The sequence below is a fragment of the Artemia sp. Qi Xiang Cuo genome, chromosome 11, assembly GCF_049724085.1.
Source record: "Artemia sp. Qi Xiang Cuo chromosome 11, ASM4972408v1, whole genome shotgun sequence".
In the NCBI taxonomy this organism is placed as follows: Eukaryota; Metazoa; Arthropoda; class Branchiopoda; order Anostraca; family Artemiidae; genus Artemia; species Artemia sp. Qi Xiang Cuo.
The window spans coordinates 62576345-62591278 of NC_142804.1; the positions used below are offsets into that span (position 1 = coordinate 62576345).

The 14934-nt window shown below is 33.3% G+C and overlaps 1 protein-coding gene across 1 annotated transcript in view; it reads left to right on the plus strand.

Annotated features, from left to right (window-relative positions):
• LOC148947222 (intraflagellar transport protein 172 homolog) overlaps window positions 1-14934 on the plus strand; it is a 214545-nt gene that overhangs the window by 95490 nt on the left and 104121 nt on the right. Inside the window, exons 13-15 of the mRNA XM_089096541.1 lie at window positions 1392-1538; window positions 4283-4515; window positions 12025-12175. Coding sequence (XP_088952667.1) covers window positions 1392-1538; window positions 4283-4515; window positions 12025-12175 — 531 coding nt within the window. The remainder of the gene's footprint in view (window positions 1-1391; window positions 1539-4282; window positions 4516-12024; window positions 12176-14934) is intronic.

Here is a 14934-nt window from a genome sequence, read left to right on the forward strand (position 1 = left end):
TTTATATACCACCTAAACTTAAAAAAAAAGTAATTTAAAACTTTTACTCTATAAATTAATCCTAAAGTTTCAGCAGATATCAGCAGATTTAATTTTGGAGTATTCCTTACCATTATCAAATACCTTCCCAGTCGTTTCTGAGAGTACCCCTCGGTCATTAGGCACCCCTTTCATCGTGGAACCCAAATAACAAAAAATTAAGCAAAAGTACTTTTAGTTTACTTAAATTCCTTCTGAAAAAACTTTGGTGTGAAGAGCGAGGTACTGACGAGGGGGTTAACCCCTTCATATACATAATTTCTGTTCGTTTTAAGTTTTAATGTTACCCTTGCTGTCAGTTAAAAAATGTGTTGTTTTTATTTAATTTTTGATCGTTTCTTTAAATAATGGTGGGAAATACAGCGCCCCCTTCATGAAAAAATTCTCTTCCCCCATAAGAAATTCCTCCATGGAAAGATCATCCCAATTAACCCCCTCCCCTGACCCCTCTCCCCCCTCACCGGGGAAATCCCCCCCCCCCGATAACGTCTGTATACTTCTCAATAACAAATACTATATGTAAACCTTGAGCAAAGTTTATAACTTGCAGCCCTTCCCCCGAGAACTGTAGGGGATTATGTCATCCTCATAGACATAGTTATTAGACTTTTCGACTATGCTGAACAAAATAGGTATCTAAAAATTTTGATCGGATGATTTTGGGAAAAATGAGCGTGGGAGGGGACTAGTTGCACTCCAATTTTTTGGTTACTTAAAAAGGGCACTAGAACGTTTAATTTCCGTTCGAATGAGCCTTCTTGCGATTTTCTAGGACCACTGTGTCGATACGATCACCCCTGGAAAAATAAACACACACATCCGTGTTCTTTCTTCTGGCAAAAAATAAAAAATTCCACATTTTTGCAGATAGGAGCTTGAAACCTCTACAGTAGGGTTTTCTGATACGCTGAATCTGATGGTGTGATTTTCATTAAGATTCTATGACTTTTAGGGGGTATTTCCCCCTTTTCGAAATTAAGGCAAATTTTCTCAGGCTTGTAACTTTTGATGGGTAAGATCAAACTTGATGAAACTTATATATTTGAAATCAGCATAAAAATTTAATTCCTTTGTTGTATATGTTGGTATCAAAATTTTGTTTTCAGAGTTTCGGTTACTATTGAGCCGGTTCGCTCCTTAATTACAGTTCCTTACCACGAACTGTTTGATTGATAAATTTGCAAATACAGTTTTAAATACTACGGTTTCTAACTACTTAAGCATTTATGAATTAGCTTTACGAAAGTTCAATTTTGAACACTTGTACTCCTTAAGCCTCTCATGACTGAGGATGTTCCATCTTCATCTTCTTCTTCATCGATTTTTTCATCTTCTTCTTCTTTTAAATTTAGATTTTGAAGATAGCGCTACTCCATTTGCTAAAGCAAGGAAAGCACTTATGAAAAATGATATTGAATCAGCTGCTTCAATTTTGGATCAAGCGGGTGAAAAGGAGAAGACTATTAAGCTGTTGCGAGAAATGAAAAGATGGGACCTTGGTAAGTAAAACTCAGGTACCCACACATAATTCAGTGGCGTCATTTGTGTGTGCGGTGGGGGGCTGGCTGGGGCTATATCCCCCCTGATTTTAGAAGGGGCCCCAAATCAGTAGTCGCAATTTCTGTTGATTTGAAGTGTGAAAAAAAATGTGTAAACGTGTAATCAGTTAAACCAAGTCCGTTTCTAATAGAGCAGTACTTCAGAATAATTTATTGTGAGCTTCATTTCCAAACATATTTATTAATTTTTCCTATTTCATATTTGATGACACATTTTTATTGCCTCGTTGTTACAGCCACGGTGCCCGACTTTCATTACAATAAAGTAGTTGACCCACGATCCGTAATAAAGTTATAGATTTCGATTACGTGATTCTGTAGAAGTGATCCCCTCTATATATACGTATTATATACCCTATATTTCTTTGAGTCTGTTCTTGAATCTGTACCCACACATAGTTGTCTCTGGTGGTGAGTCAAATTCTTTTTCAAGGGAGGGGACACAAATGAAAAAAGAAAAAAAAACGCCAAAACAGGTTATGAAGAATAAGTCTGGATTGGTGAATTATATAAGAAAAGTTGTAAACATTTTGAAATTATAGGGGGATGAAGAGCCAAATTTCTCCTTCTCTGACATCTAGCTTGTAAGATTATTAATGATATAAAGACTATGGAATGGACAAGATTATACCCAAGGATCATATGCGTTAAATTCCTACACAGAAGTTTTATTTCTCAAATATATTGGCTATTGAAATGCAATGCTCTTAAATTTTAAGTGCCGCGTACATCAAAATAAAACAAAAAATAAATTAAACATAAAACAAAATGAAACAATTCTCCGTGGATCCATCTTAAGTTTATTCATAACGAGAAATATCGATTTCCTAATATTTTTTTTTTTATTCAAAATAGTGAAAATTTTATAATAGTACCAAGTAATGTCAGTGTTGCCACGCTGAACCGGGAAAATAAATAAGCTATATAACTACATTTGGAAGTATTTTTATTGGAAATTGAATTCCAGGTTTTTCGTAATGTTTGAAATATATATGGTTGTTAAGTTTCCACTTGACACATAAAAAAACGGATTTCATTTTTACTGTGCTTGGTACTTAAACTTTCAAGTTTTCATGGATTATTTTTTGTCAACTTTCCCTCTTTAAACCTGCGTTTGTCTTCAACTTTTCAGCATTGATTTGAACGTCAAAACAAATTTAAATTCGACTTACTATGAAATTTGATTGCTTTTAGTTGCTCTTTGATAATGCTTCAAATGTCCAATTGGTGCATGAGTATCAGTATAATGCGAGAAACTATACCAAATAATCAACATGCTCTCAAAACACGTTACATCAATTGTTTTTTTTTATAGAGCTATTATTAATCGGATTAGAAAAATTTTAAAATGAAGCGAAAACTGATTAATTAAATGGGAAAACACAAGATATTACGGGGAGAAACCACAAAAATTTTCCTGCCAAACTCTGAAAAGTTATACTTAATAAGAAGTAAAGCTTAGAAATTATGTGTACCGTATTAGTTGCTAATTTATAGGGGGGAGGGGCCAACTCCCGTTATGTTTATCCGAAGGTTTCGTTTAATGCTGTTTTGTGTTTATTTTGAGCTTATGGAGGTTAACAGAGTCTTCTGTTACTTGAGGAGGTTAACAGGAGGTAAGAGTCTTCTGTTACTTCTGTACTTGGGGAGGTTAACAGAGTCTTCTTCGGAAAATTAAGACTGCAAATATGTTTTCTATCGCAAATACTTTTCTTTTGCTACTAAAAAACTTAACAACTATTCGCAGTTCGCACTGTAAGAATCGTGAAACAGAGTAAAATTGTAAAACCATATCGGTAAAATTGCGAATGATATTACCATTTTTTTTGTAATCTTTCTATCTGTGGGGATTTTTAGTGGAATCTGGAATTTGATCTGAAAAGTCAGGTTTGAAAAATCTTTCTTTTCCGTCCAAAGTGTTGATTCGGGAAATGGCCAAAATTTAAGATTTTCACAGGTGGAAGAGACGGTACTAGTAGTAATACTAGTATACTAGTATATATTAATATAGTATACTAGTATATTGCTAATATATTGCTAGTATAGTAGTAATATACTAGTATATTATTAGTATATTACTTCTAGTAGTATATTACCACTAGAAGTAGTATTATACTTCTGGGTTGCCCACCCTCTGGCACACACATCGAACTAATGATAAAGTCAGCAAATATTTTGGCCTCAAACAGCTTAACGATAGAACAAGGTTTTAGCAGCGTTAGTCCTTGAATTCCTTTTTTATAATCAAATCCCATTTCCTTGTAGTTTTTACTGGTCTCCCTTTGATTTCCAATTTAAACTAGATAATCAAAAGAATTGAAATGAAATTTTTGAACCTGAATGATCAGCTAATAACACAATTAACTTATACTTTTATTACATGCTAACACAATTGAATAATACAAACTGTTATATAATCCAAACAAATTAATTTATAATAAACTTAATTAATTTTTAAAATGAAAAATGTTAATGTTTAGACTTGCCGACCGCGGGCAGTTTAATGAAGGAGCTATTTTGTAGTAGTATTAGTTGTAGAATGCTTTCATTTTATTCAATTAAGATTTTCTTTTAGTTTTTGTTAGCATTTTTATGATTTCCTATTTGGATTTTAATCTAAAAAAAATTGAAGTGTTTACTTGAAAATATTTGGAAGTTCTAAATTATTTTTTATTTTGTCTCAGCCATTGATTATGCCCAAAATGAAGACCTCGACTTAATTTTGAAACTTCGCGCTGAATGGATCGAGTGGCTAGCTTCATCGGGTCATTACAAAGAAGCAGGAAAGCTTCTGGAAGAGCAAGGAAGCTACATAAAAGCATTAGACATGTACATTCGATGCGGAGCTCTTGGATCAGCAGCAAAACTAGTGGGTGAAAATGGCCCATTTCGTGATGACATACATGCCCAAGAAAAAGTGAGTATTCAAATTTAAAGAGAGGATATGTAATCAGGATTTTGGTTTGGATGGGGCTGGGCTTGGGAAAATTTTCCATGGTTACAGCTAAAGATTTATAATTTCTTAAAGGAAGGATGATGACCACCCAGCTACGGGAGCAGGGGCAACTTTACCGAACTGTCGGAAATTTCCTTTATACACTCTAGGGGATTTTTAGGGCGAAAAAGTAGATGTTATATTTCATATGAGATACAATTACGCCTTCCCCTTAGTAGCATCCATCATGGGAAGCCAATTATGCCTTCCCAAGATAGAAATCAAGGTCAAGGTAATTTTTGGGTATTTTTGTTGCAACTGATTAACCGAAAAATAATGTTTTATCTGACTCTTTCTTGTATTCTGAGAGGTACGTGGCACATGGTTCAAACGTGGTACCTGGTGCTATTGATCTAACCTGTTAACAAAAATTTAAGCCATTAATTTGAGAAAGGGAACAAGTCAAATATTAAAATTGATTTTATAACTGATATTCCATCCGACTTTGTAGATATATCATCTGCAACCGGTAGGAAACTGAACGACTAATTTGTTAAAATTACGCAAGTGGTGGATAAGGAACGTGTCCAGTTGTCCACCTACAAAGCATTAATGATAATTTGAAAATGGTTCCTGAGACTCAATTGGAAAGTCTTCTTTTATTTTATAATTTATTAAATTTGTTATTTTATTAGTCTAAAGAAAACCCTCTTCTGCTCCTCCTGTATTTCTCGATGATAAACGTGATCTGTTTATGTAGCTAGGAATGCAATGAAATATCGTCAAAGAGAAAACAGGCTTGAAGGTACCTCAACGGGCGTACAAAACCGTCGATGGGCGAAGACGAACATACTACAAGACCGAAATATCATATGATAAGTATTGACCAACTTATTACATGATCGTCTTCCTCTTTTAATGTTAACCAGCAATTCCAATGAATCTAGTCTCTATTCCATCGAAAGAACTGAATTGAATACTTTTGTTAGGTACCAAAAATTTGACAGATAGTATTTATAAATTATAATAAATATAGTTATTTTATTCAATCCGTCTATACTGAATTGACTATACAAGCTAAAATACATAGAAAAAAAATGTATTCACTCTGAAGTAAGGATTTGAATAACTTGAAGCCCCCTGCACAAAATAAGCTACCTGCCCCTACTCAATGGCTTATTCTACTCGGCCATCTGTACTGCAGCCATCTGCCCCTGCTCAAAATAAGAAAGTATGCTAGTTCTAATAATGACAATCAATCGTTACTAAACAGTTACTTGATGCTAGTGTAACTACTAATATTTCTTTTCCACTCCACTCTTTTCAGAGCTTCACTCTTTGCTTCTTCCCATGAAATATGAATTTTATATTTCTTGGAATTATTGGGTAACCCACCCCTAAAATTTGAAATTTTATAAGCTAAGTACACCTGTGTAGAATACATATATAGAAATATTGACCTAGTTAGAAACACTGAAACAAAATTTCAATCCTTGGGATTTTCAGATGGCGTGACAGAATTTGCAATAAAAATCTTCCCAGTTAGTTGAACTGGGATGTCTCAGTTAGCTCCTTAATTTCAGTTGAAAAACTTATTTTTTATTTAATTTCTGATCGTTTCTTAAATAATCCCAGGAAATCTGGCCCCACCTCCGCGGAGAAATACCCTCCCCACGGATGTATCCTCTAGACCAGTGGTTCTCAAACTCATTTAGACAATGTACCCCTTTTTATCCAAAAAACATTGTAGGTACCCCTTTTCAGTTACCGGTACTAAGTATACTATAGCTAAGATACAAATAAAATTCACAGTCCTAGAGTTAAAGAGTTGAATTTTTTTTTTGTTGCCTGGCTGCGTATCCCCTAAAAAATTTTGTTTTCCCCAAGGGGTACGCCTACCACAGTTTGAGAACCACTGCTCTAGACAGTTCAATCTCGGTGAAAATTTACCCACAACAATTACCCTTAACAACTCCACGCGTTAAATTGAGATGGAAAAGAGAAAACAAGAAATATGAAAAGGATTTTGTGTAGGATTTCTGGCAGATTACAGGATTCTTGCATGGACAAGTCACATAATTATTGCATGCAGAAGGATATCACAAAGAACAATTATTCAAATTTCCGAAGAGAGAAAAGCTTGAAATATTAATTGCTTATCAACTAGGGGTGAATCTGAGGGAATAGTGATTCCATTAAGAGATACATATTGTTTTTATTTAGGAGGGATGTCTTGAGAATAATTATATAGATTTCCGAATATATTTAACGCAGGAATTTTAAATGTATAAGTGTGATCGCTATAATGCACAAGTACTAAGTGGGGAGTGCAGTTAATATAAAATATTGTGTAGTATTGGGAATAGACATAAAGTTGAAATTAATAGGGCCGTATACATTTTAGGTAATTATACTACAGCCCTTGAACATCCATATCCCAACCATCAAGGACATCAAACACTAAGGACCCCAACCAACAAGGACCCCAACCTCCAAGGACCTTAATACCCCTCTCCACCACAACTTTTTGGCCCCTCTCCCATTTTATTTTATACTTTTTTTAAGTTTATTTTTATCTTTTTTTAACTTTTATTTTTTAATTTTTTAGACATAGAAAAAATTTTCAACTTTTTTTAACATGTCTTAAAATGACATGAAATAAATTTAAAACAAAAACAAAAATCACATTTAATATTTTCGAAATACAAAATGAGAATGATATAGATATGTTAGTCGTGACTTTTACTATTAGAAAAATAGTGTTTGTAGTAACACTTTTCTTTTTTTCTGACTTGGAATTTTTTAGAATCGGAAAATTATTCAATCTTTTTATTATTATTATTATTTTTATTTATGCGGCAGTATTAATGGTATTCTATGGTCCTTTGGAGTACCCAAGAATTTCCATCGTACAAATGGTTGATATGCGAGAGTATCATTCCCAGAGAAATTAGTGGTCAAAGAGAATGCAAACATCAAAACAATCGTCGATGATGGGGGAAAACTTCTTGCTACTGCTAGTGGTAACACGTTAGCTGGTGATATATCCCATCATCGTCTGTCCGGTATTAGCATTCTAAAGAAGACAAGAAGAAGACATGCATACTCATGCACTAATGTTATTAATCATATCTTGTCTACGTGTCAAAACTGTAATCTGTGTAAAAATAATTTGAAAATAGACCGTGAAATCACAGGCAAAATAAAAAGAGCATTGTCAGACAATATCATCAATGAATAGAAAGATGAATTGATGGAAAATCAAGCGCAAGTGAACGTTATTACTACTCTTGATCATATAGTCAATGAACCCAATAATACCAAAGAAAAGATGCATATTGAACCTGTAGGTGACACCCCAGTAAAAATTTTGTATGACTCAAATTGGATTCATTATTATTCTAATGATTATGAACTAAGAGACAATAGCTACAGTATCAAGAGAGAACATGGTGAACTATTTTATGGAACAGATTCAAAATGCTCAAAGTTGTTCAATGATATTAATATGTGTAATAATGTATGTAACATATTTTTATATTAGTATTTTACGTGTTATTATTTAATTTTAAAAAATTTTGAGCATTAATTTGTTATGTGATAATTATTTTTAGGGTCCGCTAACACATAAAACGCTTAGAACGTCTATTAAAAAGTCCGAGATATAAGAAAAGGAACTTTCAGAGACATAAATACTACTAGCAGACTCGTAAGTCTATTAATTGATGATGGAGTTACAACATTTCACAGAATCAAGAAACTATTCGAATATTTCAGAATCTATGCTTCTGCTGCATGCATGTAACTAAAATCTTCCATTATCAATTTATACTGGTATTTCTTTTTAGCATGGAAAGGATTTTGAGGCAATCAAAAAAGTCAAGAAAGTTTTTAAATTTCTAAAAAACTAAGCTGTTGCAGTTTATAGATGAGTAATATCTTTGACTATTAAATATTTCAGGTATTTTTTAGCATTAAAAAGGATTTTATAACATTTCAGAGAATCAAGAAACTATGTAAATGTTTCAGAATCTATGCTTTTGCATAAAATCTTCCATTATGAATTAATACAGTTTCTTAGCATCAAAAGTATTTTACAACATTTTACAAAATCAAGAAACTATTCAAATGCTTCAGAATCTATGCTTTTGCATTTTGCATGTAACTAAAATCTTCCATTATCAATTAATACAGTCATGTTACATTCAAAGGCATAGTTGTTTGCCTTTCAATTATGATGAACAAAATGGCTGTCTCAAAATTTTAATCGGACGATGTTGGAGAAAAAGAGGATGGGGGAGGAGGTTAAGTTGCCCTCCAATGTTTTTGGTCAATTAAAAATTGCACTAGAACTTTTAATTTCCATTTGAATGAGCCCTCTCACGATATTATAGGACCACTGGGTCGTTACGTTCACCCCTGAAAAAAAATAAAAACACGCATCCGTGATCTTACTCCTGGCAAAAAATACAAAATTCCATATTTTTGCAGATAGAAGCTTGAAACCTATACAATAGGGTTCTCGGATACGTTGAATATGATGGTGTTATTTTCATTAAGATTCTATGACTTTTAGAAGTGTTTCTCCCTTTTCTTGAAAATATGGCAAATTTTTTCAGGCTCGTAACCTTTGATAGGTATGACTAAACTTAATAAAAAACAATATATTTGAAATCAGCATAAAAATTCGATTCTTTTGATATATCTATTGGTATCAAAATTCTGTGTTTTACCGTTTCGGTTACTATTGAGCCGGGTCACTCCTTACTTACAGTTCGTTACGACGAACTCTTTGATCTCTTACCGTAATTTTATGGTCAGAACTGGAAAATGTGAACAGAATATTTTGATTTTGGATGATCAAGCTAATTATTTGTGAATTTATTTAATAGGTTTCGGGGGTAACGCTTTCGTTTTTCCCTATTTTTTTCTTTTTTTTTTCTTATGCGACTGATTTCAGTTTGTTGAGAGAAAGTGGTAACAGTCTAACCTCAGTGGTTTTTACTGAAGTTATGAGTCTCTGGCTTGATTGACTGCTACAAGCAGGAAAATAATCAGGTAGATACTTTAAATTGAAGTTAAACTAAAATCTGAAGTTAAACCTCACTTCCATAAAGCTTTATGGTCGGGAAGGTGGAGAGATAAAAAAAGACAAAGAAAGCTAAAAAGAAAAATGCCAATCAGCCGCCAGCTGACTATTTGCTGAAAACCAAGCCGAAGCGAATGCCTTACCCAATTAAATAAAAAAACAAGTTTTTTAAACTGAAAGTAAGGAGCGACATTAAAACTTAAAACGAACAGAAATTATTCCGTATATGAAAGGGACTGTCCCCTCCTCAACGTCTCGCTCTTTACACTAAAGTTTTTTCTTGTTTTAAAAAATAAAGTTGTGAGACAGAGTCAAACTTTAGCGTAAAGAGTGAGGCGTTGAGGAGGGGACAGCCCCTTTTATATACGGAATAATTTCTGTGCGTTTTAAGTTTTAATGTCACTCCTTACTTTCAATTTAAAAAACTTGTTTTTTTTAATTTAATTTCTGATCGTTTTTTAGTTAATGCAGCTTTTATTTTGGCTAACCGTCATTGAATAAGTAAACAAAATTTGCATAAAAATTTTACTTTTCTTTTGCTAAATGGATGTCTTTACAAATTAGGCTAACTTACGTAACTAACTTCTATATTCGTATATTTTTTCTTCTGGCAAAAAATACAAAGTTGCAGATTTTTGCAGATATGAGCTTGAAACCTATGTAAAAGGGTTTTCTCATACCCGGAATCGGACGTTGTGATTTTCATCAAAATTCTGTACCTTGTAGGGGATCTGTCCCCCCTCTTTAAAAAATCGAGTAAATTTTCCCAGGCTCGTAGCCTTTGATGACTAATACTAAACTTAATAAAATTTATATATTTAGAATCAGCATTATAAGCACATTCTTTTGATACATTTATTGACCTCAAAATTCCGTTTCTAAAAGTTTCGATTACTATTGAGGCATATCGCTTGTTTTTTATTGTTTTTTTTATTAGGTATGTTTTATTACTTATATGAGGGGGTTTGCTCACTAGTCAATACCTCGCTCTTTACGTTAAAAGTTAAAAAAAAATCTGATTCACAAACCGCTGAATCACAAAGGCCGTTTAATTAGAATAGATAGCTCTTTTGAAAGCACTAAAAAAACTGTAACGTAAAGAGCGAGGTATTGACTTGGGGGAGAACCCCCTCACATACGTTATAATTTCTGTTCGTTTTAAGTTCTAATGTTGCTTCTTACTTTCAGTTGAAAAAACTTGTTTTCTTATAATTTAATTTCTGATAGTTTTTTAAATGATGCTTGGAAATCCGGCGCCCCCTTCATAGAAATATCCCTTATCCCAAAGAAACATCATCCACGGAAAAATTCTCCAGAGTAACCCCCTACTCTAGCCCCCCCCCTCCAGAAAAAAATCCTTCCTGAAAATGTCTGTATACTTCCCAATAACCAATAAATAATGCTGGCAAGTCCGGCGCCCAATTCATGGCAATTTCCCTTCCCCCATGAAAACTTCCTTCACGGACAGATCCTCCAACATAACCCCCGACCCCCCCTTCCCTCCCACTACCATAAAAAAACCTCCTGAAAACTTCTGTATACTTCCCAATAACCAATACTATATGTTAACATTGGGTAAAGTTCATAACTTTTAGCCCTCCCCCTGGGGGCTTCGGGGGATGAAGTCATCCTAAAAGATATATTTATCATATTTTCGACCATGCTGAACAAAATGGCTATCTCAAAATTTTGATCAGGTAACTTTGGGAAAAAATGAGCGTGGGAGGGGGCCTAGTTGCCCTCCATTTTTTTTGGTCACTTAAAAAGGGCACTAGAACTGTTAATTTCCGTTCGAATGAGTCCTCCCAAGATATTCTAGGACCACTGGGTCGATACGATCACCCCTGGGGAAAAAAAAACAAAAAAAAACAAACAAATAAACACGCATCCGTGATCTTTCTTCTGCCAAAAAATGCAAAATCACATTTTTGTCGATAGGAGCTTGAAACGTTTGCGGTAGGGTTTTCTGATACGCTGAATATGATGGTGTGATTTTCATTAAGGTTCTGTAATTTTTAGAGGGTCTTTCCCCTTTTTTTCGAATTTCAGCCAAATTATCTCAGGCGCGTAACTTTTGATGGGTAGCACTAAACTTGATGAAAGTTATATATTTGAAATCAGCATTGAAATGTGATTCTTTTGATGTATCAATTGGTATCAAAAACCCGTTTTCTAGAGTTTCGGTTACCATTGAGCCGGGTCGCTCATTACTTACAGTTCGTTACCACGAACTGTTTGATAAAAAAACAACACACAACTCCAACTAAGATAAGAGACATGAACCGCACGTGAGTGTTAAAAAAATGTTAATATATAAATATAACTAAATAATTAGTTAATTTTAAGTTATTTGAAGTATTTAGCTTAACATTAGTTTAAAAAATAAGAAAATTTTATCTTAGGTTCTTGATCAGTTGAAGAACTGTGGTCTTTGGAAGGAAGCAGGCAAGATCTTTGAAAGCAGAAGGATCTATCCTACAGCAATTGATATGTACATAAAAGGAAATGATTTCGAGAAGGCTGTTTCTATTGCGAAGGAACATGCCCCCAATGGTAACTATTTTTATTATTTCAACGGGGTTATTAAATAGGAAAACCAGAAAGTATCTGGAACACGTTTGCCACCTGTAATCGTGTTTCTGCTCATTATTTTTCTTCTAATGCTAATTTGTGGCTGTAAATTATACTGATGTTCGTACAGTTTTCTTTTTTCCAATGCATAATTGTATGTTGTTTCAGATTTACAATTTTACACGTCCATAGCATCTTAGGTGAAAAAAAAATTAAAAGTTATAAACATCAATTGTATTACAAAATTATCATTATAATTTATATATTATAAATGAAGCAATTGTCATCAATTATATATTATATTGTAATAATTTTATATATAATAAAAGTATAATTAATATTATGTATTCATTTTATATATTATGAAATTATTACTATTTTATAAATTTATGGAAATTAAATTGTAAATATTACACTGGGTAGGACCCGACTCCAAAAGAAGGAATGAATAAAATGTTCTATTAAATATGCTGAAATACAGCTTGACAGAAAAAAATAACAAAAAATAAATTTTAAGAAAAAACTAGATCTTTTTTAGAATTTCGATCCCAATTTAGATATTAAAAACCTAATTGTGTGCTCATGTTGCTTGATTCAAAATCTGTAGAAGAAGATGAGCAATTAGAGATCACCCTTGCCCTGTCTCTTGCCACCATTGTCAACCAAGCATGACAAGTTCTTGTCATAAATATTGTTTATGCCACTTGATCTATTATATACTGTCAAATAATTGATTTGACAAATCATTTGAGTTGTACACTGAATGTCACCATGCCTACGAATGACTGACTTGTTTGTGCTTGTGATTGAGTTCAGGTCTTTCCTCCTCTTCTTACATCAAGAATCCACCACTTCTAGACTGACAATGCTGAGCATCCTATATATGCTAAAAGTGCTACGTCGCTAAAAGTTAAGAAATTTCAAAAATCCAGTTAATCTATTTGACTGAACAGCTCCTGTTCTCATTCTGAACAGCTTCTGAACGTTCTGAACAGCTCATGTTGCTTGATTCAAAATCTGTAGAAGAAGATGAGCAATTAATCTATTTGACTGAACAGCTCCTGTTCTCATTCTGAACAGCTTCTGAACGTTCTGAACAGCTCATGTTGCTTGATTCAAAATCTGTAGAAGAAGATGAGCAATTAATCTATTTGACTGAACAGCTCCTGTTCTCATTCTGAACAGCTTCTGAACGTTCTGAACAGCTCATGTTGCTTGATTCAAAATCTGTAGAAGAAGAAGAGCAATTAATCTATTTGACTGAACAGCTCCTGTTCTCATTCTGAACAGCTTCTGAACGTTCTGAACAGCTCATGTTGCTTGATTCAAAATCTGTAGAAGAAGATGAGCAATTAATCTATTTGACTGAACAGCTCCTGTTCTCATTCTGAACAGCTTCTGAACGTTCTGAACAGCTCATGTTGCTTGATTCAAAATCTGTAGAAGAAGATGAGCAATTAATCTATTTGACTGAACAGCTCCTGTTCTCATTCTGAACAGCTTCTGAACGTTCTGAACAGCTCATGTTGCTTGATTCAAAATCTGTAGAAGAAGATGAGCAATTAATCTATTTGACTGAACAGCTCCTGTTCTCATAGAATTTGACATAAATTATTCTAACAGCAATAATGAAATTTTTTTTTTTATAGCTTTAAACTTCACTTTTAATCGAATTTTTTTTTGTGAGTGAAATACCGCAAAAAAGTTTTGAGCAAGATTTATTTCACCAATTTATTTTTCCATTTTTTTACAACAATTTACCTGTTATTCTGGAATTTTCAATACAAAACCTTAAACGCAGAAAAAAACATATTTCTTACAAAATAGTTAATTTAAACAATAGTTAACAATTTTGTTCTTATAAATAATTTTATACACAGAAAAACGTAATAAAAAAATCTTTTATAACAATCCTGTTAATAATAATAATCTTATGCAAAATCGTATAGCCTGCACTGTTCTTATACAAAATTGTATACACAAAAAAGTAATAAATTCTTTTCTAAAAATCTGTTTAGTAAAAACCCTGTTCTTATACAAAAAAATTAAATAAAAAAAGTTTTTTAACTGAAATTAAGGGGCAAAATTAAAACTTAAAACGAACAGAAATTATTACCTATATAAAGGGGGTTCCCCCTCCTCAACACCACCCTCTTTACGCTAAGGTTTTTCAGTACTTTTAAAAAAGTGTCTTGTTGTTCTATGCAAAGGGAACTTGTGTTTCAAAAGTAATAATTAAAGAATTTGGACAAAATTCCAACTTTAGCGTAAAGAACGAGGTGTTGATGAGGGGGGAACCCCCTTTATAGAGCCTACGTAATAATTTCTGTTCGTTTTAAGCTTTAATATTGCTCCTTACCTTCAGTTGAAAAAACATGTTTTTTAAATATAATTTCTGATCGTTTTTTAAATAATACCAGGAAATCTGGTCCCACGTTCACGGAGAAACCCCTCCCCACGGAAATATCCTCTAGACAATTCAATCCCGGTGAAAATTTATCCCGGACAATTAGTCTTAACCACTCTGCGCGTAAAATTGAAAGACGGAAAAGAGAAAGCAAGACATGTAAAAGAATTTTGTATAAGAAATCTGGCAAATTTCTCCCAGTGTATAATTTTCCCTCACAAGTTAACTCCCTGGAAACTTCCCTCCTCATGTAGAATTCCCCCCGTGGAAAAACCCCAGCGGAAAATTTGTCCTCCTCTCCACCCGAAAATGTATGCCGACATCCCAATAACAA